This window comes from Eptesicus fuscus, chromosome 15 (assembly GCF_027574615.1).
Source record: "Eptesicus fuscus isolate TK198812 chromosome 15, DD_ASM_mEF_20220401, whole genome shotgun sequence".
Taxonomy (NCBI): Eukaryota; Metazoa; Chordata; class Mammalia; order Chiroptera; family Vespertilionidae; genus Eptesicus; species Eptesicus fuscus.
The window spans coordinates 31,255,912-31,283,297 of NC_072487.1; the positions used below are offsets into that span (position 1 = coordinate 31,255,912).

At 39.0% G+C, this 27,386-nt stretch overlaps 1 protein-coding gene across 1 annotated transcript in view; it reads left to right on the forward strand.

Annotated features, from left to right (window-relative positions):
- The window catches only part of GLIS3 (GLIS family zinc finger 3), a 452,130-nt gene that overhangs the window by 327,883 nt on the left and 96,861 nt on the right, over positions 1–27,386 (forward strand). Inside the window, exons 4-5 of the mRNA XM_054727311.1 lie at positions 15,541–15,702; positions 18,928–19,038. Of these exons, the coding sequence (XP_054583286.1) occupies positions 15,541–15,702; positions 18,928–19,038 (273 nt within the window). The remainder of the gene's footprint in view (positions 1–15,540; positions 15,703–18,927; positions 19,039–27,386) is intronic.

Consider the following 27,386-nt stretch of genomic DNA (forward strand, 5'->3'; position numbering starts at 1 on the left):
ATGAAAAAGAGCAGCCTGGTTCTTGTCCTAAAGGAGCTCACATTCCTCGGGGATGTTATGAGAGCACATTCATGAGAGATTAAACCTAAGCGTGGGGACAGAGAATGGTTTCCTGAAAAAGGGATATTTCAGCTAAGCTCTAAATGATGAGTAGGATTTAACCAGGCAAATAGGAGGAAAACATTTTTCCAGACAAAGGAAATAGCATGTACAAATGCCCTGAGGTGAGAAAGGCATGGCACCTTTGAGGAACTGAAAGACCAGTGTAGCTTAATAAGATAAGGGAGGGAGCAAGAGGGAACAGGGGTGAGGTGAGGAGGAGGTTGAAGAGTGGGCAGGAACCAGATCACACAAGAGCTTCTAAGCCATGAGTAGGCTTTGGTCTTCATTCAAAACCAATGGGAAACCTTTGAAGAATTTGACACAGGAGAGTGATACAGTCAGATTTCTAGTTTTCAAAAGAGAACTCTGGCAGCAGTGTGGAGACTTGGTGGTGGGTGGAGGCAAGTGTGGATGGGGGAGACCTGTTAGGAGATTATTGAAATAGACCAGTTAAGACAGTGGCTTAGATAGAGTAGGGGAGGTTAAATTTGATGGAGAGAAGTGAACATTTTGGGAAGTACTTTTGAGGACTTGAAAATTAGGAATGGATGTATGGGAGAGGGAGATGTCAAGGATTACTTCCAGATTGGGTTTCCACTGGTGGGTGAATAGAGAGCAGGGAGTGAAGACTCCGTTTTGGGGAAAATGTCATTGTTACATGTTGGAATATTTACTTGAAGGTGCCTGTGAACCATCAGTATAGAGATATTAAATACGTAGTAGGGTCTGGGGCTCAGAGGAGAGGTGTAGGCCAAGTTTAACAAATTGTAATCACATGCCTTTGATGTGATGCAGATTGGATTCTTATATCCAACAAAGGAAAATAGTGAAATGAACTGTTTTTTTCTTTCTTGGGGGAATTTTGCTTCACATGGAATTAGAAGTGCTACAACAAATATTTAGGCAAACATTCAGTCAATTAAACACTTTTAAAAACATGTATTGAATACCTAATATATATTAGGAACTTATTAGATTATGGGAACTTCTAAGACATCTCTTTTCTCTATAAGAAAGGCTTAGCCAAGTACACATCTAAGAAGGACCAAGTTTTGTCACCATTGGTAAATTGGTAGTAAATTCAGGAACCTCTTTATTTAATGCAATGAGTAAGGTATTTCGTTCGCTGAATATGCAGCCTCGAGGTCCTTCTAAAATACTCAGGTTGACTGTTACATGCCAGGTCACACTTTTCATTTGATTCTAAGCATCCCAAGCCTTTGAGAGTCTTACAGATGCATACCACATTTTAAAAATTTTTTTGAGAATTACAGTTAGGAAGATTGTGCCAAGAATATAAGGCTCACAATAGTCATTATTAATGACTTCTTTCTAAGCTCAGACTTAGTAAGAATGATTTATGTAATTTAGAACATTGACCCTATTGGCTACAGTGAATTTAAACTACTAATATTTTTCACTTTATAAAGAACAGAAGAAAAAGTACATTTGGATTCCTTCCATTACAAGTTTCTTTCTTTATCTGTTTGAACGCTTGAGAAATAGTATTCCCTTGGAGTTGTGTGGAGGAAATACTTGGTTAAATAATTGAGCCAGAAGGCCATGATTCTCATTACTGCTCTGCCACTTGGGTGACTTTGGCAGGTTGTTTCACCTCTCTAGGCCTCAATCCCCTTCACTGTAAAAATGGGGACAATAATACTAGATAATTTGAATACATAAAAGATGATAATAATGGCTAACTTTCATTGAGAATTTACTGTGTGCTAAGTACTTTGGAGAAACCAAGATGGCGGCATAGGTAAACACCTAAACTGCTGCCTTGTACAACAATTTCAAAACTACAACTAAAAGACAAAACCGACATCATCCAGAACCACAGGAAGGCTGGCTGAGTGGAAATTCTACAACTAGAAGGAAAGAGAAAAGCACACTGAGACTCAGAGGAGCTGCAAGAGGCAGAGGTACCGAGGCACGTGCAGAAAGAGGGCTGGCAACTAAATGCGCGGCTGGCTTTCTCAAGCGGGAGGGAGACAAAAGCTCCCGATTGCACTGAACTCCAGTTCTGGGTAAGACTTATTCGGGGAGAAACTGGACTGTCTGGCAGCAGGCGGAACTTGAGGGCAGCTTTCTCTCAGAGGTGCTTGCAGCGATTACCACAGGACACTGAGACACAGGGGCCTATTAGGGCAGGGCTGATGGGAAACCAATGCTGTCTGCTCCGCCCTGAGACTCCGTCCCATCCAAGCTGAGCACAGAGGCTTTTGCAAGTCTTATCTCATAAGGGTGTCTCCAGCACAGAAGTTCTCCCAGCATAGATACAGCTGATCCTCACAGCCAATTGGCCTGGAGGTCAATTCCTCCCAGTGATACCAACAACAATCAAGGCTTAACTACAACAAGAGTGTGCACACAGCCCACAAAGGGGTGCACCAAGAGTGTCCACCTCAGGTAACTGGTGAGGCTGAGCCACTGGGCCCTATAGGACACCTACCACACAAAGCTACTCTACCAACTCAGGGAAGCATCCAAAATGCAGAGACAAAGAAACAGATCACAAATGAAAGAAATGGAGGAAAGCAAATGACTGGATATAGAGTTCAAAACCATGGTTATAAGGTTTTTCAAGAATTTTCTAGAAAAGGCCGATAAATTTAGCGAGACCCTCGAGGATATGAAAAAGGGCCAACTAGAAATTAAGCATACACTGACTGAAATAAAAAATATTATACAGAGATCTAACAGCAGACTAGAGGATCGCAAGAATCAAGTCAAAGATTTGAAATACAAAGAAGCAAAAAACACCCAACCGGGAAAGAAAAAAGAAAAAAGAATCCAAAAATATTAAGATAGTGTAAGGAGCCTCTGGGACATCTTCAAGCATACCAACATCAGAATTATGGGGGTGCCAGAAGAAGAGAGAGAGCAAGATGCTGAAAACCTATTTGAAGAAATAATGACAGAAAACTTCCCCCACCTGGTGAAAGAAATAGACTTACAAGTCCAGGAAGCGCACAGAACCCCAAACAAAAGGAATCCAAAGAGGACCACACCAAGACACATCATAATTAAAATGCCAAGAGCAAAAGACAAAGAGAGAATATTAAAAGCAGCAAGAGAAAAACAGTTACCTACAAGGGAGCACCCATACAACTGTCAGCTGATTTCTCAACAGAAACTATGCAGGCCAGAAGGGAGTGGCAAGAAATATTCAAAGAGATGAATAGCAAGAACCTACAATCAAGATTACTCTACCCAGCAAAGCTCTCATTCAGAATTGAAGGGCAGATAAAGAGCTTCACAGATAAGAAAAAGCTAAAGGAGTTCATCACTACCAAATCAGTATTATATGAAATGCTGAAAGGTATTCTTTAAGAAGAGGAAGAAAAAGAAATGGTAAAGATAAAAATTATGAACAACAAATACATATCTATCAACAAGTGAATCTAAAAATCAAGTGAATAAAAAAATCTGATGAACAGAATAAACTGGTGAATATAATAGAATCAGGGGCATAGAAAGGGAGTGGACTGACAATTCTCAGGGGGGAAGGGGTGTGGAGGGTGCGGGAAGAGACTGGACAAAAAAACATACACCTATGGATGAGGACGGGGTGGGGGGTAAGGGCAGAGGGTGGGATGGGAACTGGGTGGAGGGGAGCTATGGGGGAAAAAAGAGGAACAATTATAATAATCTGAACAATAAAGATTTATTAAATTTTAAAAAAAGTACTTTCATTTCATGATTATTGGCTCTGAGGTATGACCAAGGAGATAAAATAAAATAACATAGCTTAGAAAAAACACATTTTACTCATTTTTTATTTCTTTGGAGAATAAGAAACAAGTTTAAACTCAATGAAAAAGCCAAGTACTCTAAATAATAGAGCAATATTCTTATCAAATTAAAACATCTGAGGTGATCTACTGGTTGGACCTTGACATTGGTAGGTAGAATTTCATGTACACCTATCATTCTTGGGATGAGTGGAATTAAGCTGCAGAGAAAGAGGTTGGAGTAGCGTTAAGTAGAACAGTCAAGAGGATTGAGATTATAATTCTTAGCCAAGGTTTTTTCCTAATAATTTTGGGAGTCGAACTCAATGCATGCACACGGTGATTGAATATCCTGTTGATCTCAAAACCTAAAAGGCCACTACTGGAAAGGGTCAATGAATTTAATGACAGTTTCTTGCCCAGGAGGGGGGACCATGGGCATATAGGAAGAAGAGGCAAAGGTGTAGGAGCAATTCTCTCAAGAACCAGGAAGGAGAAGGGCTCAGAGATAGGATGGGGTAGGGGGTAGGGCATGGGGGGAGGGAGTTAAAGTCAGAACAGGGAAGAAGAATAAGTGGAAGAAATGGAAGGCTTTCTGAGAATCTGCTGTGTGCCTGTCAGGCATGTGACAGGAAAGCCATGTGGAAAAGCTCAGCTGTGAAAGGAAGGAAACTGGAAGTGATGCCTTCTGGAAGCAAGTGAGTGAGTGGTTTTGATGCACCAGAGTGGGTTGTCACAAAAGATTGTCAATCCTGAGACTGTGGGGCTGCCGGGGGGCATCACTCTGAGCTCACACCTTTGCTATGGCTGCCAGAGCTAATGCAAGGTCTGAGTTCCATTATTTTCATATCTGTTGCTTTTTTTAAGCAGCCAGTTGCAGATGACTTTTAGCAAGTACAGAATTCATATTTAAGCGATGCATAATGAAAATCGATGGCTTTTTGTTGAGAAAAGCACAGTGTCAGGAAAATATCCCTGCCATCCTCTTTCCTCCTGTCACGGTGGTGGAAATTTTACATTTGAAAGTGAAAAGGCTTAAGATATAATTTTTTAATCCCATCTTTCCTGCCCACTTGCATCTCTTCCAAAGCTTGTCAGGGCCAAATTTGGAATAGTAAGAGCCATTAAAAGTTTGGCATCTTGCACTCTGTTTTTTGGAATAAACTCAGTGTGGGCCAATTTATGGTAAATTATTCTCTTCATGTGTGAATTTCCTTTTCTCTCTTGGCAAATTCATGTTTGCCTCTACACCCCTGCACACAGATCTCAAACACATACTTTTATTACAGAATCTGTGTGGGATATGTGTGCGAGTGTTAAAGTGTGTGCCTGTGGCTGTACCCACAAGTGCATATGCACATATTTGCACCTATGTGCCTGTATGATAGCAAATTGACTTAAACAGTTTGTCTCAGAGGTTTGTGTTGCTGTACGTATGTTAGCATACATTCTGTTGTAACCAGCAAACAGTTTTTCAGTCAAGAGATGACAGAATTCAGCAATCATTTTGGGAAACACCACAGTAAATAAATATATTGCTTACTTCTGTTAAACCAAGCATGCCAATCCTTAATAAAACTGAAGGCAGGCAGTGGAATTTCTCATCTTTGCCATCAAAGACAATTACAGGGCAGCTAACCCACTGCCAACAGGAAAGGTGGGGCCCAGGCCTTGCTGCACCCCCTGTATTCTCAACACAGAAAGCGCTGGAGCTAGGCATAATGATAACTTGGGATTATATGGAACTGTGGTGTCTGCCTCCCATTCAGAGAGCTTGGCTATAGGATGGACAGAGGCATGGCATCATGGGAAATTTCTTGACCTGCTCTTTGGGGTTGACTCAGGGCAATTAAGGGCAAGATCCCAAAGGTGTTTTTTTTTTTTCTTTGCATGAGACGCTCTTTCCTGGCATATTTGAGAGCATATTAACTCAGCTTTTACAGGGCAATTTAAAAGTTTCTTTTCCTTTATGCATGAAGAAGGCACACATTTATGTGCTTTGAATTATTGCTAATAACATAACATGTTCCTAAATGGGCCTGTGTATGTTTAGCTCAAGTTTGGAAAAGGGTGTGGTATGAAAACAGTTCACTCACTTCAGCAGCATCACTACAAATTTCTCAGCACGCAGCACGTCAATGAAGAATTTCATGCATCTCATCCACACGCAAAATATACAACCATATGTTATTATTAGTATTGTTTCCTCACATAATTAGATTTAAGGTAATTAAATCATGTTTTACAGTAGTTCCATAGAACATTAAACTCCAGCAAAACCCATAAAGGCGTTTTATAGCTTTTGCGATGTTGACCATTTGATGTCATCATGAGCGGCAACTGGCCCTACCTAATTAAAAGGCCTTAATGAGCTTACTACACAAGGAAGTCTGGGAAATCAATATGCTATTTTACAAAGAGTTCATTCTGGCTATTCTGTTTAGTATTTATTTAGCAAATGCTCTGTGGTCACTTGAATATATGCCAAGCACTGTACCCAGTGCCGGCAATAAAAAGATTAATAAGACTCAGTCCCTTGTCCTCATAAATCTCAAAGCCTAGTGGTGGAGACAAACAATCCAATTAGTGTAGCTCCATGTTTTAGCAAGTCAGTGGGCAAGGTGTAGCGGGTAAGTGAGGAGTGATCCCTTGTGCCCTGGTGAAAGCACAAAGGAAGGCATCACAGAGGCGATGACACCCAGCTAAAGAAGGGGCCGGTAGGATGTCACCAGGCACAGGGAGTGGCACGTGCAGTGGCACAAGGGCTGAAGGGAGCACACTACTTAATTAAGGAGCCGCAGCTGGACTGGCCCTGAGCCAGCGTGGGAGAGGTGGGAGGGCAGAGGGAGGACAGGCCTGACCACATACATGGCACACCGTCTCTGTTTCCCCACTTCTCCTTTCATTTTGCTTACTTAGTTTTCTTACGTCATCTATCTCTACCTGTCTTCTGAAATTTGAGAGATCTTTTAGAAAAACCAAGTTTTAGAGAATGTTTCTGACATTTTTTTTAAATGCCCCAAATAATGCCCCCAAATCCAAAGGACATTCCCTCCATTTTCTCTGTTTCTTCACCTTTAGTAGATAGCAAATAATTTGGGGGTGTTGGAACAGGCTGGATCAGATTCCAAACTTATTCTGGGTATATATCTATCTCCTGGAATGTTCTAGGAATGCAGAAAATGTAAGTTTGAGTGTGATGTTTCCTTTGTACATCCACAGAGCCCAATAAAGTGCTGAATGTGTAAGAAACTCAATACCTGGTATATAGACTTGACTTAAAGAGTTTGAAAAAGTGTTCTCATTAATACAGAGTATTAATGAGCGTCTATATGTATGTGTATAGATACTTCCTAAACATATTGTGCTTGTGTGGATATATGCATGTGGAAATATATGTGGTGGTCAGAAACACAGGTGTAGGGATGAAATGATTTGGTTACTTTTATACATTTATGCAGGGCCAGTCACATAGCCTTAAATATATTTGTTCTACTGACATACAATCCAAGTGCATTTATAGAGGTGTGACTGTGAACCTCTGAAATGTACACCCTTTGGTGGATATATACTAGTATTTGGAGTTGCAGGAAATCAATGTTAATAAACAGCAACAGCAAAATATCAGGCAACTAACTTATTGTTATGTTTAAACAATCCCAGACAACCAGTTTTCTTATTTATCACAGAAATAATTATTTGCTCGAAATTGTAGCTTTCTGGCATTGTATTGACACAACATGAATAGTATATGGCACTTTATATTTGTTGAGTAACTGGAGAGGGCCGTACAGTCTGTCTTAAATACCATTGTTGCTCTGTGGAGTATTCTTTTTCCAGCTGTGAATAGAATGCCCATGATGAGGTTCCATTTGTCCCCAGCCCTTTGCAATTGTTATAAACCAGACACTTCATAATTTCCATAAACATTTAATATGGTTCAAATGTTGGCACAGAAATAATCTATTTTGCTCTACATTGTGGCTTCTCAAAAACAATTTTCCCATTTTCATTTTTTAAGTTCACCCTCACTTATTTTGTCACCTCATTTAGCGCACCCTTTTAAGGAACAATTGCTACTCATGACCCAAAATGCTAAAAAGCAACAAATTGCCATAAATGAGTAAGAACACAAGCATAATACCCATTCAGGTAACCTTTGTTTTTACAGATTTCTTTTTTTTAAAAAATATATTTTATTGATTTTATTACAGAGAGGAAGAGAGAGGGACAGAGAGTTAGAAACATTGATGAGAGAGAAACATCGATCAGCTGCCTCCTGCACATCCCCCACCGGGGATGTGCCTGCAACCAAGGTTCATGCCCTTGACCGGAATCGAACCTGGGACCCTTCAGTCCGCAGACCGACGCTCTTATCCACTGAGCCAAACTGGTTTCGGACGTTTTTACAGATTTCTTAATAAAAAACAAGAAGCACAGTAGGCCAAGGAGTTGTATTTATTTATTTTATTTATTTATTTTTTTAAATACATATTTTATTGATTTTTTACAGAGAGGAAGAGAGAGGGATAGAGAGTTAGAAACATCGATGAGAGAGAAACATCGATCAGCTGCCTCTTGCACACCCCCCCACTGGGGATGTGCCTGCAACCAAGGTACATGCCCTTGACCGAAATCGAACCTGGGACCCTTCAGTCCACAGACCGACGCTCTATCCACTGAGCCAAACCGGTTAGGGCGGGAGTTGTATTTATGAGCTAGTTAATAGATTCATTTTGTATACCAAAATAAGGAAAAACATAGTAACTGGGATCTCCTTATTATGGCTTAGGAAAACATCACAGAAAGGGTTTTATATTAATTCTACAAAATTTTTAATAGTTCCAGAAAATCTGGATAAATGAGTCCTGTAGGTCACTTCAGAATGCCAGATGAGTGGCAGGCCCTGAAGTGGTTGACTGACTCATTGAGGCCAAAGTGTCAGAGTCTCTCTTCCCCCTACAGCGACCCCAGCCAAACTGAAGGGCTGGACGACTTTGAAGGCTGTCATCAGAAATGCAACTGCGAGTCTATTTAGATACTTGGAACCTTTGGAAAATCAGTTTGGGGTGCACCGATTTCCTTGATGTTAAGAGAGCTCTCAAATTAACCGGGGTTAACCCTGCCATGACGTTAAATAATTTTCCAACGAGGCCACTATTCTTCTGGGTAGAATCTTTGAAATATTAAAAAATCAGATATTACCTTTTAGCAAGCAAAAGGAAACATAAAAACTCCTTTTCTGTGGGTATGTTGTTCTGTTATGGACCTGGCATTGGGGGTGGGGGTGGGGCGCAGATTGAAAACATGAGTAAGGTCACAAATCGAGAAGACTGTGGCATCTCCATCCTGTTGCAGAGCTGGTACTGTGAATGAGACAGGGTGAGGAAGGAATTCCACATTCCTCAGTGTAATCAATCCATGAACCAGATACTTTTTGAAAGCTTCAAAACATTTGAATTATTTTCTTTCTCTCCTTTTATGTGTAACACTTTCTACAGACTGATGTGGTAAATATTAAGATTTGCTGGAGCATCTAATAAGGATGCACTGGGAACAGAAACCACAGGGTGGCACAAGGCGAACCATATGTCCAAATGCGAATGAGACTGAAGAAGAAACAAAATCAGATGGCCCCATGTGCTTCTGCAGTCTTTCTGTTTTGATGCTTTGTCTCTTTTTTCCCCCTGATTTTTTTTCTGCTTCCTCACCCCCCCCCTCTCCCAGACAACACTTTCTGTTATTCTGTTATCTTCCCAACTTAAATTTTAAAATTAGATTTTACTCTTCCACATTTTTAAGAACAAAGCTGCCATAGTTTGGCTCATCAAAAGCAAACCCTTTCTTTATTCTTTTATTCTTGCTCTAGTTCTTCTTTTTTTTTTTTTTTTTTTAAATCGCTTTCTTAACAAAAAAGAACCACACAACTAATTAAACTGCCCAGCTGGCTTGGCTTAGTGGTTGAGCATCAACCTGTGAACCAGGAAATCACAGTTCAATTCCTGATCAGGATATATACCTAGGTTTCAGGCTCGATCCCCAGCGGGGGCGTGCAGGAGGCAGCCAATCTATCTCATCATTGATGTTTCTATCTCTCTCTCCCTCTCCCTTCCTCTCTGAAATCAATAAAAACATATTTTTAAAACACCTCATTAAACTGTACATTTTCAGCCTGAGTAGAGTTATTGATCACTAGAACCTTACTTCTCAAAGTGTAACTTCAAACATTCAACATTTAGAGAATTACCTCCTAGGAGATTGTTAGAAACGCAGAATTTCAGGCCCTAGGGGACACTTATGAATCAGAATCTGCATTATAACAAGATGCCAGGGTACTCATGAGTATATAATGCTGGGAGGCGCTGTCCCAGAAGGGCACTTCTAAATCTCAGCTGAATACGTGAGTCAGATTCCTCACCTCTTTTCAGGTGTGTGAGGTGGCCCTTGGTCCTCGGCTATTTCTTTGGTCTCTCTGAGTCACAGGAGAGGCGATCATTTGTTTTCACCTTTTGCAGGTACATCCATGATTCAAGTGGACTTGAATTCTTGGGCTTATTGTGGAAGTCACCTTGGCTCTATCCACTGCATTAGAAATATTTGCTGACCTTTCCACCAGTGCCTGTCATCTCTGTTGTCTTTGGGCTATAAATGGAAGATGTAAATTAGCATGTAATTCATCACCCACTTCCTGGCGCTGCCCAGCATATCATGGTATCAACCATCACTAATGGGATTAATTGGTCTTGACTGATTAAATTGTAAAACTTATACTTCCAAGGGTCATAAACACTGAGCCTTCATTGAAATCAAATGTATATTTTTAAAAGCATGTCCAGCATCATAGACTCCTTTCTGTTTGGATTTTGTTGACTTTAGTGGTATAAAAACCTGATCAGGAAAGGTTTGCCGTTATTACTACTTTGAATATGAACTTGTGCTCCTCAGCACTCTAAGTAGCTGATTAAGGGAGGGAGTAATATTCTCCTTGATTATTGGTTACACATATGGACTAAATCCTATTTTAATGGTGTCTAATGAGCCTTTCATTTTCAGAATTTTACACAAAAGCATCTAATAGAAAGGGAAAGTAATATTTCAAAGGTCATAGTAATGTCACCTAATGTCAACAATCTGTAATCAAGCCAATATATAGAGATGGTGATTACAGTTCCTTTGTGATCCTTTAAATATGAAATAATCTCCTGAATTAGCAAAGTGATGCAAGCTAGGGTTCTCTGGGTTTAAGGCAACTTATACTTATTAATTAAAGTTGGTTACTTGAAAACAGCCACAGACTTAAAGAGATACCGTATTTCTTAGAGTGAGGCTTCATGCAACGCAGTATTTTCAGACCCAGTGAGATTTAAAGTTCTGTCACTTCCAGTCTTACGTTTGATTCTCTTATGTGTCTGTAGGGCCACTGAAATGTGCAAATGGAAAATGATGACTCCCCTCAGTGCTTTTTCTCAATAAGGGACTGCAATGGGCGCTGGAAACGTGGGGTGTTCTGTGGTAAGGATGCCACAGAGGGAACTTATAGCCCTACCTATTTCAGAACCCGACATCTGCCTGGCAGCAGATTAAAGAGTGTGGAGAGTTCAAAGAATTCCTAGTATGAGACTGGCATTCTGAGATTTTGTCCCATTGGCTGTGCAGGAGGAGATAACCTTGCCCAGCCCTGGACTGGAGAGGTTCCTTTCCAGTCTAGCGCTGCTGCTAGTCCATGGACTCTTGTCCCAATTAGAAATGGGTAAATCCCGAGAGATACTCACGGCTGTCAGGAGGTTTTCATAAGAAAACCGATAATGATTACAATAAATGGAATTCCTGAACTCATTGGCACACTGTCACATCAGAATCTTTTGGAGGGCTTGTTAACACTCAGATACTGGGCCCCAGAACCGGGGTTTTGTTCTATAAATCTGGGGCAGGGCAAGAGAATTTGTATTTCAGACAAATGCTGATGAGGCAGACCAAGGTACACCAGCTTGGAGAATTGCTGCTCAAGGTTCACCAGTATGTGCCCTGCCCAGGCTTTGCTTCCTTCTTCCTATGAGCGACGTTTGCATTGTATTCATCTTGATGCCCCCAATACCTAACACATAGTGCCATACTCATAGGGCTTACTCAGTATTTGTTGGGGGGGGGGGTGCGAGTAATGCTATTTAGATGAAATTACTAATGTATACCAGATGCTTTCCCATCACTCCCCTCCCATGTTACCTCCTTCTGCTATCTTGCTGGATGCTGAGAGTCTGTTTGTTGTTTTTCTGCTATCTTCTCATATTGGGTCTGTGTTTGAACTACAGGCAACCTCAGGCCTATTCATCTAGTTGTGAATCACTGGGCCCTCGGTTCTGGGTTCCATAGCCAGTCCAGTAGGAGAGGACCTAATACCAGGATATTGGTCAATTTTTGTGTCAGTGTTGGTTGGTGACAGTAACGTGAGCAGTCAGGTGATGATTTTAATCTTAAATCTCAGGAGGGACCTTGCACTTTAGGAACCTTGATAAGAAAACATTTGGCTGAACCAAGGAAACACTCCTCCTGTGGTCCTTGCTTTCTTTCCTAGGTTTAGATATTCACTAAAGATTTGGAAAAAATAAGGAAAAAAAGGTGTCCATTTCCCCAAACATCCAAAGCATTCAGTTTTGGTATTTTGTAACAATCTTTTGTAGTTCTACCTAAATGTTAGTTTATTTTTAATGCATTTGCACTTAATTAAACTTACAGCTCTAGGGGTAAAATTGCCTGAAGGAAACGAAAATCTTGTGTTGAATTACAGGGTTATTCCCATAATGAATGATAATGACTCATTACAGAATTGTTTGCTTTCCAGTTTTATCCAGACACCATTAGAGAGATGAATAGCACCTTCTTCCTCTTGCAGAATTGTTAGTGTGGCAAGTTCATTCAGGTGTGCTGCCCTGCATACACCTGATAGGCTGGGTGTTAGGCCTCCCCGCTGCGACATTTGTCAGTTCTTCAATGCCTGCTTTTACTGGTCTTGGGTTCATGGTTGGGTTTTTTTTTGTTTTTTTTTTTGGTCTTTTTAGTGAATTTCTTCAATAAGAGTGAGCATGTGGTGTATATTGAGCCCGAGTACATGAAATTACCTTTCTTTTGCCTTTCTTTATACAAGCCCTTCACTCTTAATCATTCCCCCTGAAAATACTATGATGCTAGTACAAATAATACAAATACTTTTGTCTCCTGACTTTTGTTATAGAGGAAACATCTGAAATCAGCTGGATTTTCATGACTTTATAGATAATTTTTTGTTGTCATTTTTTAGTCTAGGTGTTCATATTTTCCTCCATCTTTGCTATTTAAAAATGGTCAGGATATGCTGATATGTAGTTCACTTTTCACTGACTTGCTTGGAATGTAGCAAGCCCCTTGATCTTTGATCATTGCTTCTGTGAACAGCAATAGTAGCAATTAGTTGACTTTTAATTGGACATTCAATTGGACATTTACTTGGACATTTAACTAGAGAGACCTTGGAAATGCTAGTCTACATCCAGTTTGTGTCTGATCTAGGGGGCAGATTGAATTAGTTCTAGGACATGTCTGAGATCCCTCTAATCACTTCATGGTAGATCCAGGGGTCTTGTTTGTCCAATACTCACAAAAACCTCATTAATCTATTCTCAAGTGGTTCTCTACTCCCATGTTGGTGCTGAAACAATACAGCCTGTTCTTTTACCAAGATCTGGGGACTGCAGAAGGGAGTGGATGCTGGGGCCTACCCACGTCTGGGTATGCACCCCGGAACTGGCCTCAGAATGGTGTCCACTTACAAAAGAGCCTTGGTATGAAATAGGCTACAGGCTTGATGTGTTCAAAACCACAGGCTCATTTTAGACCTAAGTGTGGTCCACCAAGTGATTCCAAGTAAAATAATCTGAGCTCCAAGAGGTTGCTGTAAGTTGTCATTCAGAGAGAACCTTAAAAACAGAGGTTTGGTCAACAGAGGCCTCTTAGCCATGAATTGGGGGTTAACTTTGAGCACCTTTATTCTCAAACTTGTGACCCAGTTGAAAATCTGTGGAAATAAACCATTTAACTCCTCCTTTCCCCTAGCGACATAGCGTTCTTTCACTCTGTTGCAAAAGTAGTTGGCTTTGTCAGCAATCATTTTCTGTTCAGGCTAAAGTTATAAAAATCAGGAAAACACCAAAATTATTTTAAGCAAAATATAAAAATTGAAATAAACCAACATATGTCTATGAAACATGTATAACTCTCAATCAAAAAATTAGTGCAACTTTCATATATTTCTTAAAATACTTCAGCATACAAAATCTGGACAACTTAAAAAGATGGGGTTATGACATGTTTGAATATCCTTCCTCATTAGTTCGTCCTTTACTTAAAAATGAAAATTCAAATAACTAAAACCTGGCCAGCTCTGGATCATCCTTTCATGAACAATGTACTCCATCATCTAATGTAATAAGCAAGAGAACCAAATAGTTTCATGAAAGATCTTGAAATAAGGTTAGGTGATACCTGCTAATTTTGAATGGAAACCATCTAGTATTTACCTTTGATTAGATTCTGTGTTCCCTACACCCCTCCTCACACATGCATTCCTCTGTAAGAAGTGTGGTTTCTTAATTGCTGTAAATATATTATGCTTTGTTCTTATTAATTTTCCCCTTATTCATAAGTTTCTCTTTCATGGAAATTCCAATGCTATTAAAACTGTCAAAGTGACAAATATTTTGGGGCTTAGCACCAATAAGAGAGTTAAAGGATAAAAATGCCCATCTCACCTTTATGCTTCCTTTATAGGCTTGCTCTAACACATTTTCTTTATTAGATTGTCATTTCAAGGATTGGAATTTCTTTGACCAGCTAATGTTGGCTGATATTTTGCCCACAGAAGGCATTATATAAAAATTACCATCAGTAAATATTATTGATAAATCAATGAAGCATTTCTTGAACTTGCCAGTCTTTCATTTTCAATTCTTTTCTTCTGGAACTAGGTAACCAAATTTCTTTTTTAAAAAAAGAAAGAAAATAAATAAAACCATTACTTTATTAGGAAAATTATTTAGCATTAAATGAATTGTCTTTTAGTACCCTTTTGAAAGCATGTTTAAAAACTGTGTCTCATTAGGCTTGGCATTACCCTTAACAAGTTCAACCTTTTGGGATTTGGAAAACCCCTTAAAATAGAGTTAAGCAAGTTTATGATAATAATAATTCAATGACACATACCTTTTTCATCTTGAACTCTTGGATCTTCAATTCACTTTTCTTCTCATACATCACTCTAATTTTTCTTGTTAGTTTATTTTGTAAAAAGTTCCTTCCTTCCTGGTTCCTTCAATTTAGACCAATTTGGAAATGGAAAAGTATGTTAATTTTTAATAAATCTTTAAGACACGCATTACTGTATTTTTATTAACTGAGCCAGATGGCTCACAGTGAATTCTCTCTGACATAAGTCATCACAGGATTCAGTTTGGGACCCAAGTCTGATACAGAAAGTGGCATGTATATTTAGTGGAAAAGTGCAGTTTGCATAAACTTATAGATATATTTAGAAGTAATATTTGTTACTATTGGGATTTCATTTTTATTTTTTGTTTTATGCTAAGTACAAACTAAGAACACTATTTTCTGTCCCTCAAACTCAAGCTCTCAAGGTCCTTTTCAACAACCCCAAATTGTGTTCTCTCTACAGTTTGAAGGTTGCAAGAAGGCCTTTTCAAGGCTCGAAAATCTCAAGATTCACTTGCGGAGTCACACGGGCGAGAAGCCTTACTTGTGCCAGCATCCGGGCTGTCAGAAGGCCTTCAGTAACTCCAGCGACCGCGCCAAGCACCAGAGGACGCATCTGGACACTGTAAGAATGGCAGGAGCTTTCCAACTTTCAGCCCGAAGCCCTGTGTGAGGAAGTGCCCTTTTGATAGTGGGATGGTGAAGGTGTTTGCTTTATGGCCTGCAGGTTATAGGGGTAATGCCAAGGGCAGCAACGGAACCTGGTAAAGAGCCAGAGGGGCCTTGTTTGGCTCTTTCCTCATTTTTCTGTAGTCATGAGTATCCGAAATATTTCAGCTGCCTGGGACTAAGGGGTTTTTTGGTGACCTCTGTGTCCTAAGCAGAGGCCGTTTAGGGACTGTCATATAGTATATTTTAGTACAGAGAATGACCACTACAGATTGGGCATTAAATTAAGTATTCAAATATCAAAATGTACTAAGACACACAATATACAGGGTGTGGCAAAAGTAGGTTTACAGTCGTGAGCACGCAAAACAATTTATTCTTGTATTATTACTTATTAATTATTGTATTGTTTTCTATACCAACAACTGTACCTTTTTTTCTTATTATTCTGTTTCTTTTCTTCTTGACATAAACAAGTGGAGGCTGGCATGGGTTTTGAGAGTGAATGTGGCCTTTTGCTTTAGAAACCCCCTGGTATTTTCACCTTTAAGTAATCTAAAAAGAATCAGCAACTCTTTCCCCAGGGCTCAGTTTTATGATTTTCATTATCACACCTTCTTAGAGCATTTACAAATGTCTTTTCTAGACTCCACACTCGCTTTTATATTCTCAATTATGTTGAATGTCCTTCTTTGCATTTCTCAGGTTTTGATGCCATTTTCCTTATATGAGGCCAGGTAGACTGTATGTAATTTCACTTCACTTAAAACCATCAGGATAAATGCATTATACACATCACAGATCTCTTATCCCACATTCTTGCAAATAATGTATTCATGACAGTACTTTTTCAGTGTTAACATTCTGATGTCTATTATTAAACTACACCAGAATTTGAATTTTGAAAAGATACTGTGATTTCTACATACCTTCTCATACATATTTAATATTCTTCTGATGTTATAGTTGACATATTTATTAAATTTTATATTAGCCTCTATTAGTCATATTGATAAAAGTCATTTTAACTATGTCACGTAACCTTTCTAAACAGAATTATCTCCTGCTATACATAAATGTGATGGTTTGCCTAGTAAATATCTGAAATATAATTAGAGTAATATGGATATAAGATTGACCCTTCCTGCTCCAGCTGAATTGAATTAAGTGATTTTAGGACCAACAGAATAGAATATTAAATGAATAAATTTGGTGAATAGCAGTATTTTTTAAAGGTAGAAATAGGAAAAAAGATATATTATGTTAAAAAATGCCCTATTTTATATGTCTAAAATGGTCTGGGTAGAATCCAATAAACTTTTCAATTTATCATTAAACATTATCATGGAAGAATGAACATTCATGAGACAAGATTGTCTTGAGAAATTGCTTCTACTCTAGCTAGTTATCTGTAGTTTGAAAGAACTATTGTGAAGCTAAGTGTTAGGGTTCTACTATACCCTTCTTTGCTTGGAGCTAATTTTAGCTAATCAAACTTAAGAGCATTTTCTAAAATCATTTTGGAATTTTAAAAAATATCCCTTTTTAAAACTTTTGAGGAAAATTACCTAAGATAATGATTTTATGATTCAGTTCAATGCAGTAGCTTTTTTAAAATATATATATATTTTATTGATTTTTTACAGAGAGGAAGAGAGAGGGATAGAGAGTTAGAAACATCGATGAGAGAGAAACATCGATCAGCTGCCTCCTGCACACCCCCTACTGGGGATGTGCCCGCAACCAAGGTACATGCCCTTGACCGGAATCGAACCTGGGACCCTTGAGTCCGCAGGCCGACACTCTATCCACTGAGCCAAACCGGTTTCGGCATCAATGCAGTAGCTTTTAAAACTCATCTATTTTTATTTTTTAGAAATCACTTCTTTATTAAATATTTTTAAATATATTTTTATTGTTGATAGTATTACAGATATCTCCCTTTTTCCCTCCCTCCTCCCAGCCCTTACCCACTCCCCTAGGTCTTCACTACTCTATTGCCCTTGTCCATGGGCTATGCATTTAAGTATATAAGTTCTTTGGTTTATCTCTTCTCATCCCCCTAACCCCACATCGAGGTATGTCAGTCTGTTCCATACCTCCATGCTTTGGGTCTTATTTGGTTGAAGTCATCATTTTTACTTTTAAGATCCAAACTACCTATGGTTTAAATTTTTATTGTGTTTAACAAATTGATGTGCTTTCTTAAAATCATATAGAAATGAAACATTTGTTTTAAAGAGCAAACTATAGTCGCTGAAAGAATTTGTTATTTTAATTTAGGTGTTAAATGCTGTCAGAATTTTGGATAAAATATCTTTATTCACTAAGTGGATTCTTTACTTACAGGAAAATGGTTTTTCCATAAAGATGACTGAGTTCATAATTCTAATCCTGAATAGTTTTAATTCAGTTTTCTGTTAGCATATTAATACCCAAACGGAAATAATTTTACAGTACAAAAATAAAAAGGATTCCAGACTCAGCCTTAAGCTCCACACTTCACATTGCTCAGGAGCAGCAAGGAATTGGAATAGCAAAACTTCTGTTCTCATCACACTCAGCCAAGGGCTTATTCACATACCCCAGGCTTAATATCATGACTTCTCTACAACTAATACCATTAATGTCCCTCTGGCTGATTTTTCATGTGTCTGTTGTTTGAAACCTGTCTCCTACTCATTTTCTACTAATTTTCTCTTTTAATTCTCTCCCTGTCTTTTTCTGAATCAGGTTTCTTCTGAAACATTCCCAGTCTTTTCTGGACTTTCCTACAGCTTCTTTATACCTGAACTCTTAAAGAATGTGTGTTTCCTAGTTTCTGACAGTCCCAATGACTGTTTTCAGGGGAACATAACTGTAAGTATGACCAGAGATGTTTACTAATAATTTCCATGTTTAAAAAATGCCACAAGACATTCCGGTAAAAGTACACTCTATGGCAATTTCTTAAAAATCATCAAAGATAGGCAATCTCTTTGTTTCTTGAAAGTTTACTCTCCTTTCTGCCTTGATGCAAACTTACTGGGCTTTCTTATTAAAATGTCCAAGTATTACCCAACATTTCATATCAGTTGGTAATCGCTCGTGCTCTGAAGCCAATAAATAGTCTTTAAGTAGACCTTCCCCGGTTACTTTTAGGATTTAACCACAGCCATTTCTTTCTGTCTTTCTTATTTAGAAACCTTATGCTTGTCAGATTCCAGGATGTACCAAACGCTACACAGACCCAAGTTCCCTAAGAAAGCATGTGAAGGCTCATTCTTCCAAAGAACAACAAGCGAGGAAAAAGGTAATTTTTTTTAAAAAAAGTTACTCAGTCAGAAAAAGCAGTTAAATTCTTGAATACTGGGAGCTTCTGCAGGACATTGGAAATCCGTATACTTCTCAAGGTCTGATATGTGTTAGACTCTTTGCAGAGAGAAGTCTTCCATGAAATAACAGGCATCCTTCATTTTATTGGGTTCTGTTTATTGCTCTTCCCAGGTATTGTTTTTCATAAGACGATCTACCAGCCAAAAGATTGACTCCCTGAAGGCTCAAATGATGGTTAGCATTTGTTAGCAATAAAGTATTTTTAAATTAAAGTATGTACATTGTTTTTTTAGACATAATGCTACTGCACACTTATAAGACTATACTTATTATATGTATTGGGAGACCAAAAAATACCTGTGGCTTGCTTTATTGCAGGGTTCTGGAACCAAACCTGAAATGTCTCTTAAGGATGCCTGTAATAGCAAGGTTGTGATATGTATAGCTGATATAGCCAGATATGAATAGGAATCAGAGAAAATTAAGTGTAAGTCTCCTAAATTGGAAAGTAATAAAAGGCTTTTATGGAAATTAAGTCAAATAACAAGAATTGGAAAAAACAGCACAACAGAAATCCTGTCTGGAGATAAGTGCTTTTTCACAAAATATAGATAGGCTAAAATAATTTTAACTCCAATGAAGAAGATAGGTTAGTCTCTAGGATGAGTAAGAATAGAAGCATTCCTCCCTTTAAGCTTAGAAAAAAACAATTTATTGTCCTGGCCAATTTAGCTCTGTGGTTAGAGCATCAGGCATTGGACCAAAGGGTCCATTGGGTTTGATTCTGGGGTCAAGGGCATGTATCTGGGTTGCAGGTTCCCCGCCCTCAGTCAGGGTGTGTATGGGAGGCAACCAATTGATGTGTCTCTCTTGCATCCATGTTTCTCTCTCCCCCTACTCCCTTCCACTCTTTCTAAAAATCAATGAAAAAAAAATATCCTCAGGTGAGGATTTAAAAGAAATGTTTCTTAATAGGTACAGTGAATGAAAATATGGGAAAGGAATTGAGCCTAAAATTACTTTGACATCAATGAGGGATCAATATATCTTTCAAAGCTTATAGAAATCATAGTATTTTAGGTTTAGAAGCAATGCTAAAGATCCACCTGACTTGTTCTCCTGACCTCATAAGACCTCCAGCAAGTGGTTGGCTGTGCTATGCTTAAATGCCTCAAGAGATGAGGAGCTTACCACCTCACAAGGCATCCTATATAATAAAAGCCTAATATGCTAAGTGTCCGGTCATCCAGTGACCAGTCAACTGTTCAACCAATCAAAGCATAATATGCTAATGATATGCTAAGGCCGCACAACCACTTGCTATGATGTGCACTGACCACCAGGGAGCAGATGCTCCAACTGGTAGGTTAGCTTGCTGCTGGGGTCCAGCTGATCGGGACTGAGCAAGATGGGCCGGGCACACCATGGAGCCCTCCTGCAGTCCCTCTTCAGTCCTGATCATGCATCGGTGGGTTCCCTTGGCCTGGCCCCCTCTCGCAATCTGGGATCCCTTAGGCAATGTCAGAGAGCCAATTTCAGCCCGATCCTGCAGGCCACTCCCCTCAGGAGGACACCAGTTGCAGGGCTCATGGCTGGCGAGCACAGCTGTGGTGGCGCAAGCCTCTCCCGATTGGGACTGATTGGGCACAAGCCCCTGGTAAGCACAGTGGGGCCAGGATGAGCGGGAGTGGCTGGTAGGAGCTGCAGGCGGCGTTGGACTGCAGGTTTCGGCCTGATGCCCACAGGCCACCCGGAGGGACCCACCTGTGCACGAATTCGTGCACCAGGCCTCTAATTTCCTAATAATTGAGTTTGTAAACTTTTGGACCAACACGTATCCTCTGACTATGGCAGAAAATATGTTGACTTGACTGTGGTTTTTTGAATATTTCATTTGTGTTCAGGTGGGTACCTGATTAATTTAAGGGCCCTTCATAACCAACTTAAGGGAAGTTTAAGACTCAACTTATTTCAAGCGATTGAACCTCTTGGCCATGGTTTTAAAGCAACCATGACTTTTAGCTACTTAGAGTCTTGTATTCTTTCATGGTTTTTAGGGATATAACCTTTTTATGTTGGGAAATGCTCTGTAGTCTTTTTGTTACTCTTCCTTGAGAGATATTAGCACAAAGCCAGTTAGTTGAGGGGTTATATATGGAAATAATTTGACCTCTTCCCTGTTAGAAAAATGCCCGTTAAAAGGATGTGATAGATATTATTATTTTTAAAAAATCTTTATTGTTGAAAGTCTTATATATGTCCCTTCCCCCCCACCCCATTAACCTCTTCTAGCCTGTCCCCACCCCCCACCCCAGGCCTTCACCACCCTATTATCTATGTTCATGGGTTATGCATATATGCATAGAAGTTCTTTGGTTGATCTCTTCCCACCCACCCACTCTTCCCCACCTTCCCTCTGAGGGTCAACAGTGTGCTCCATGCTTCTATGTATCTGAATCTATTTTGTTCATCAGTTTATTTTATTCATTAGATTCCACATATAAGTGAGATCATGTATACTTATCTTCCTCTGACTGGCTTATTTTTGTTAGCATAAAACTCTTCAGGATATTCTTAATTGTATGCAAACCCACTCTAGTAAGCCAATTGTTGAAATCATTTTTTTTTCTCTATAAATATAGTTAGGTCTCTTTAATTAGAATCCCAGTAAGTTGATAATAGATGATTATTATCAACATATAATAGTATCAACAATAATAGATGATCATTTGTGTGGATTAGATATGTTCTTTTATTTTAAAAGAGCAAAGGAGCTAAATAAGTAATATTATAATATAAATAAAGTTGTAAGGAGATGTTTAATATTCTTTTTTTTTTAAATCCTCACCAAGGATATATTTTTTCCACTGATTTCTGGAGAGAATGGAAGGGAGGGAGAAGGAGAGGAGAGTTAGAGAGAAACATCGACTGGTTGCCTCCCATACATGCCCCTCCCGGGGCTGGGGAACCTGCAACTGAGGTATGATGCCCTTGTTCAGGAATCAAATCCTTGACCCTTAGGTCTGCAGGTGGATGCTCTAACTACTGAGCAAAACTAGCCAGGGCAATATTGTTAAAATAATACATCATTGTTGCATACCGTTAACGTTCAGCAGGACTACTGCCTACTAGTTTTTGTCTTTGTCTGTGTATATCTTATAAACTTGAAGTGATAAGTTGTGTTTGTTAAAAACAAACAAAAACCTCTTGATTAGAGTTTTTCCCCCTAAATATGACCATTCTCCAGATCATAATTAGGTTTTACTGTAATGGCAAATCTGACCTGAGATTGGAGAACACCTTCATAGATGGTGACAATTGTCATGGACATGACAGAATAAAAGTCCCATATTGAGACAAATAAGCTACAATATGTAGTGACAGTGAGTATGGAAACATAATGTACATTTTCAGGAATTGTTAATGGTTTCTATTGTTCAAACATGGTACATTTCAGCCTCTATAAAGGAAGAGTAGTTTATGTGAAAGATGCTCAGAGCACTATTTTAAAAAAGAAAGTCAGACTTTAAGATTACAAATTATAAATTTATAGACAATTTGCAGACAAACCTTCAACAGGCAATCTAGCTAACAAGGAACAGTATTATAATCTAATGTCAAGTATTTCAGTATTGTCATAATTTTTTTCTTAAGTAAAATAACTTTTTGTCTCTGATGATTTAGCTTTTGATGCTCGCTCAGTTTTGTGCAGATGGTTGAGTAGGATTTGGCTGACTTTCATTGCCTGGTCTTTAGTGACAAATTTACTGTGTTTACTTCCTGAATTCTAACCTGTCTTTTTAATATAAAGATTTAAAAATCCTTTATAGATCTATGATGGATTAATTTATGGAAATTAAAATGAAAAAAGTTGTTCCACCCAATAAAAAGAGGAAATGTCCCTCCCAGGAGAAACAGTGCTAATAAACCTGAAATCAGTCAATCCGCATGTTCAAACCTTGTGCTGGTATACTGGTGTATAATATTTACATGGTACAATGTTGTTACTAGACCTTGGAGAGAGTCTAATTGCTAACTCACATCAGGGCTTGGTATTTGAAATATTTCCTGGCAGTAATAATAAAAAAAAAAAGTAAGAAACAATAAACCTTTTAAGGCAGAATTAAGATTATTTACGACTTTAATTAAAATTGAAAACTGGCATTATTTCAAAAAAGCCTTTACAAAAATGTGAATTCATCAAAAATAACCATAAAAATTCCAAGGTGATAAAGGCACAGTGGAGTAATGGTCCCAGCCCTAGGGAATTGTTTTGTTGAAAAGAATAAAACCCTTTCTGTCACACCCTGTTAGTCATGGACTCATTTAATATCCCTGGCCTGCCTGCCTCTAATCCTTTTTTTAACCCCTCTCCCCCCCAGACACTAAATGACATTACTTTGGTCTTAACGTTGCTGGCTTTATGAGGCCCGACTCTGAAATCAGGGCCATGACAAGGCACCTTGGGCTTTAAAACCAATGTTTATAAGGAGGAGCAGAGATCTTTTAAGCTATGCCCTGGCCATTGGCATGTGGCCCTTTCCCACACCTGATGGGTCCTACTAAAAAACCAAGAACCTGAAATCTCAGCTAAATATTATTTATACAGAAAAAAGAAAGAAGAAGAAGGGGGAAAAACACTTCTCTACAAAGGAATTGGGATAATTTGGCTCATTGCATGCAGAGAGTAACTTTTCTCTTTGTCTAATGTGTGCACACCCACACATCCCATCAGCTATGTGCAGACTTCTTCTGTGGAATGTGCTTTGCAGATCTCGAGTTTATTAAATAGAGGGCTACACAGATAAATAAGTAGCGAAATACTCAAGTCACCAGTGAAGGACTCTAGTGAGAGTAGAATCTAGCCTGCCGAGCTAAAGGTCGAGTCTATCCTCCAGCCCTGGCTGACAATGGGTGGTGAAATGAGAGAAAATTAAGGCAATGAGCCACTTGGAATTTTCCTCAAGGCTGTGAGCTTTATCAGAATTTTTTCATTTTCACCTTGGAAGTGCCATAAGCAGGCGAGTTTCCTTCAACTCTGGCCCATTATCAAAGTGCACTTTTTTTAAAGTGAAATTTTTAAAAAGAATGCTGGGCCAACAGTTAGAGATGACATGACTCTTCCGTCCATTTCACACTTCCTCCATTCCAAACTTTTGGTGTGATCTGTTAAATGTTTGTTACACGTTCACCTTTGGCCCACCGTGGTTGATGACTTTCACTTTGGGGACCTCAGTGCAAGCTGTTCTAAACCAAGCACAGCTTTTGAAACGTGTGTGAACGCAGCATGTATTATATTTCCTACTTAGAGAACAGCTCTATATAGCTTCCTGGCTAGAATAGAGCAGCTTATTTAATGCAACTCTGTTCATATGGAACTGACAATTCTTTGGAATCTGTTCAGAGCCCTATACATTCAGAACTGTAAACAATTTCATTAAGCACCATGTAGGTTAGCTTTGCTCTGTGCAGTTGTTGGAATCTTAAAAACTAATGTGAAAAAATATAGTTTTCCCTAAATGGAAGCTTGGTTAGAAGAGGCATGCGGCTCACTTTTCTGTCAGTTGTTTACTGTTACCGTCTACATGGGGGATGGCATGCACAGTGATCCATAATCAGAGGCCTTCACAGATTGTGACAATCCCCTCCCTCCCTCCTTTCCTTCCTTCTCTGCTCAGGAATAAACAATCACTCCAACTTCTAATGGAATGTCAAAAATGGGCACATATCATGGACATATAATTTCAAGATGAGCTAGCTCCCTTCCTTTCCTCTCACATTTAAGAAATCATATTGGAATTGAAGTGAGAGAGATATTACAGGACTGATGTTAAAACAGCACTAATATGTTTGTTTTTTATTAAGCAAGTCACTTACTAACTTCTGTACTTGTTAACAATTGCCGGTAACAAATTATTGGTATCACACCTCAAAACAATGGTAACAGATACTGCCTGCCTGAATGTCTTGGTGCCTCAGTTAAGGGTAACCGATTTCAAGAAAGGCTGTGGGTATGCTTTTGTAAAACAAATATTTTTGGTTCAAAATAGAGATGCTAACTAATAATTAAATTTAAATGAGAAAAAAAAGTCAAGTTAATTCTAGGCCTATAGTACTGATTTGGATTTTAAACCAGTTGTCTGGAGGCTTCTGTTTTAAGCAGATCCAATGTATAACCAGCTCTGCTTTCGAGAGCATTTTGATGGTACGTGGTGATTGGAGTTGTGTAAAAGGAATTGAGAACTCACATTGGGGGTGGGAAAGTGGGGTACGGGAGCAATTGTCCATGAGTACGTAGTGAGAAAAGGCTCAAGTTCTTTTCTGGAGAGATCGGAGAAGCTGGCTTCAGCCTTATAAATACAGAAAAATAAATGCCATTATCCCTGGGCCTAGCGGCCCAGTGTATTTTTTAGCTCTTAAATCAATGTTTCCCAAAGTGTGTTCGTTGGAACACATTCCACAGGATGTTATTCAATATTTACCTTTAAAAAGTGTTTGCTGTCCTATTAATCTGAGAAATGCTGAGTTAAATAATATTTAATGGTTTCCTTCTTGCAAGAGTTCTCAGACCCTTGGATATACCAGTATTCCAGAGGGAAGATAACATTAAGCATTGCTCAAAATTACTTGGCCAACAAACAATCTTCCTTTTCCTCTCGAGCTTCTCATCAAGTTGCTCTTCTAGTAAATTACTTGAGAAATACAGTCTCAAGTACTTTTATTTATTCCATTCAACAAATATATATTAAGTAGGCACCGTGTGTCAGGCACTGCCTTAGACCCATAGACGCAAGTGTATATAAGATAGACACATACATTCTCTGTCCTCATAAAGCCACTTTGCCTTGGCGAAGTCCAATAACAATAGAAAGGTAAACAGAAAATAGTAACATAAGTGCAAGCAAGGCAACACGAGGGAATTGAAATGGAGATTACAGAGGGGGACTTACTGAGGTGAAATGGTCAGGAACTCATTGAAATGACTACTTTAGAAATGAGAAAAATGTACTAGTTGCAAAATTTTTAAAAGCACTACTTAAGTCAAAATACTATACCTTACTGTTTGAGCTTCTTTTAAAAGAACCTGGTACTGCCCAGCCCGTGTGGATCAGTGGTTGAGTGTCGACCAGGAGGTCATAGTTCAATTCCTGATCAAGGCACATGCCTGGATTGTGGGCTTGATCCCCAGTAGGGGGCATGCAGGAGGCAGCCAATCAGTGATTCTCTCTCATCATTGATGTTTCTATCTCTCCCTCTCCCTTCCTCTCTGAGATCAATGAAAATATATTTTTAAAATTATTAATAAAATATAATTTTTAAAAACCTGAGCACAGCAGTATTCAGGATCACTGTAGCTTGTTATAATCACAATTTTCTGCAGCCTGTCCTCAACAATGGTTCTGTCAAAGGGACTGGATGCTAGAGAGCGAAATGGGTAGCTTACATCTCCCACCTAAGAAAAGGGCTCAGATGGTTAGCATTTGTGGTTCACAAGCGAGGCCCTGCACCAGCTCTGAGGATTTAGAAACAAGTAAGACCTGAACTTGCCCTCCTGAAGATTTCATTTCAACAGGAGCCACGTGGAGACACTGGCTTTCAGTGCAGTAGAAGAAATGCTATGATCCATTTGCATAGAAAATGCTTAGGAACATGATTTCTGAGAGTTCCTTTGGAAATGATGGAGAGCCTTAAGTCTTAGGCTCTGTTGTTTGAAAGCAAGGGGGATATCTTTGGGTTTTTACATTGTTCTCGATTACATTATAATACTATGTCTTGAATGGTAAAGTAGTTTTATTTCTCTTCCCCCTCAAAATTCTTAATTGGGACAAAAAAAGTAGGCGTGTTTGACACAGCTCTGGCCAACCCTGCAAGGAATGAGGACCCTGTGACAAGTGCTTTAATGAGCAGTTGAGGCTGTAAGTGCCTAGCACAGCTACCTTATGGAAATAGTTCCTACATAATTGCTTTTTTGATTGATTGACAGTCGGACAGAAGCCTTCTAAGCTTCTCATTCCCTTTCTCTTATTAGATTTTGTGGATTCTCCATGAAAATGATTTTGGAATAAAAGCATTTAACTCAGACTCTCTGCTGCCTAAATATAATGTCCTGAAATGTCATGACATAGCTCACCATTGCCTTCTGTGGCATTCACTCCTCATCTCCACGTCTGAAATGCTGTTTCCCGAGTGCAGCTATGCTGGTTCTGCTAATTCTCTTTTGTCTTCCCTTTTCAGCTTTAGTTGCATTTTGTCTCTGATATCCATGGGCACTCTTTTCCCATTTGTTAGCATCTTGGCTCTCAGAGCTGTGAAGATTTATTTTCA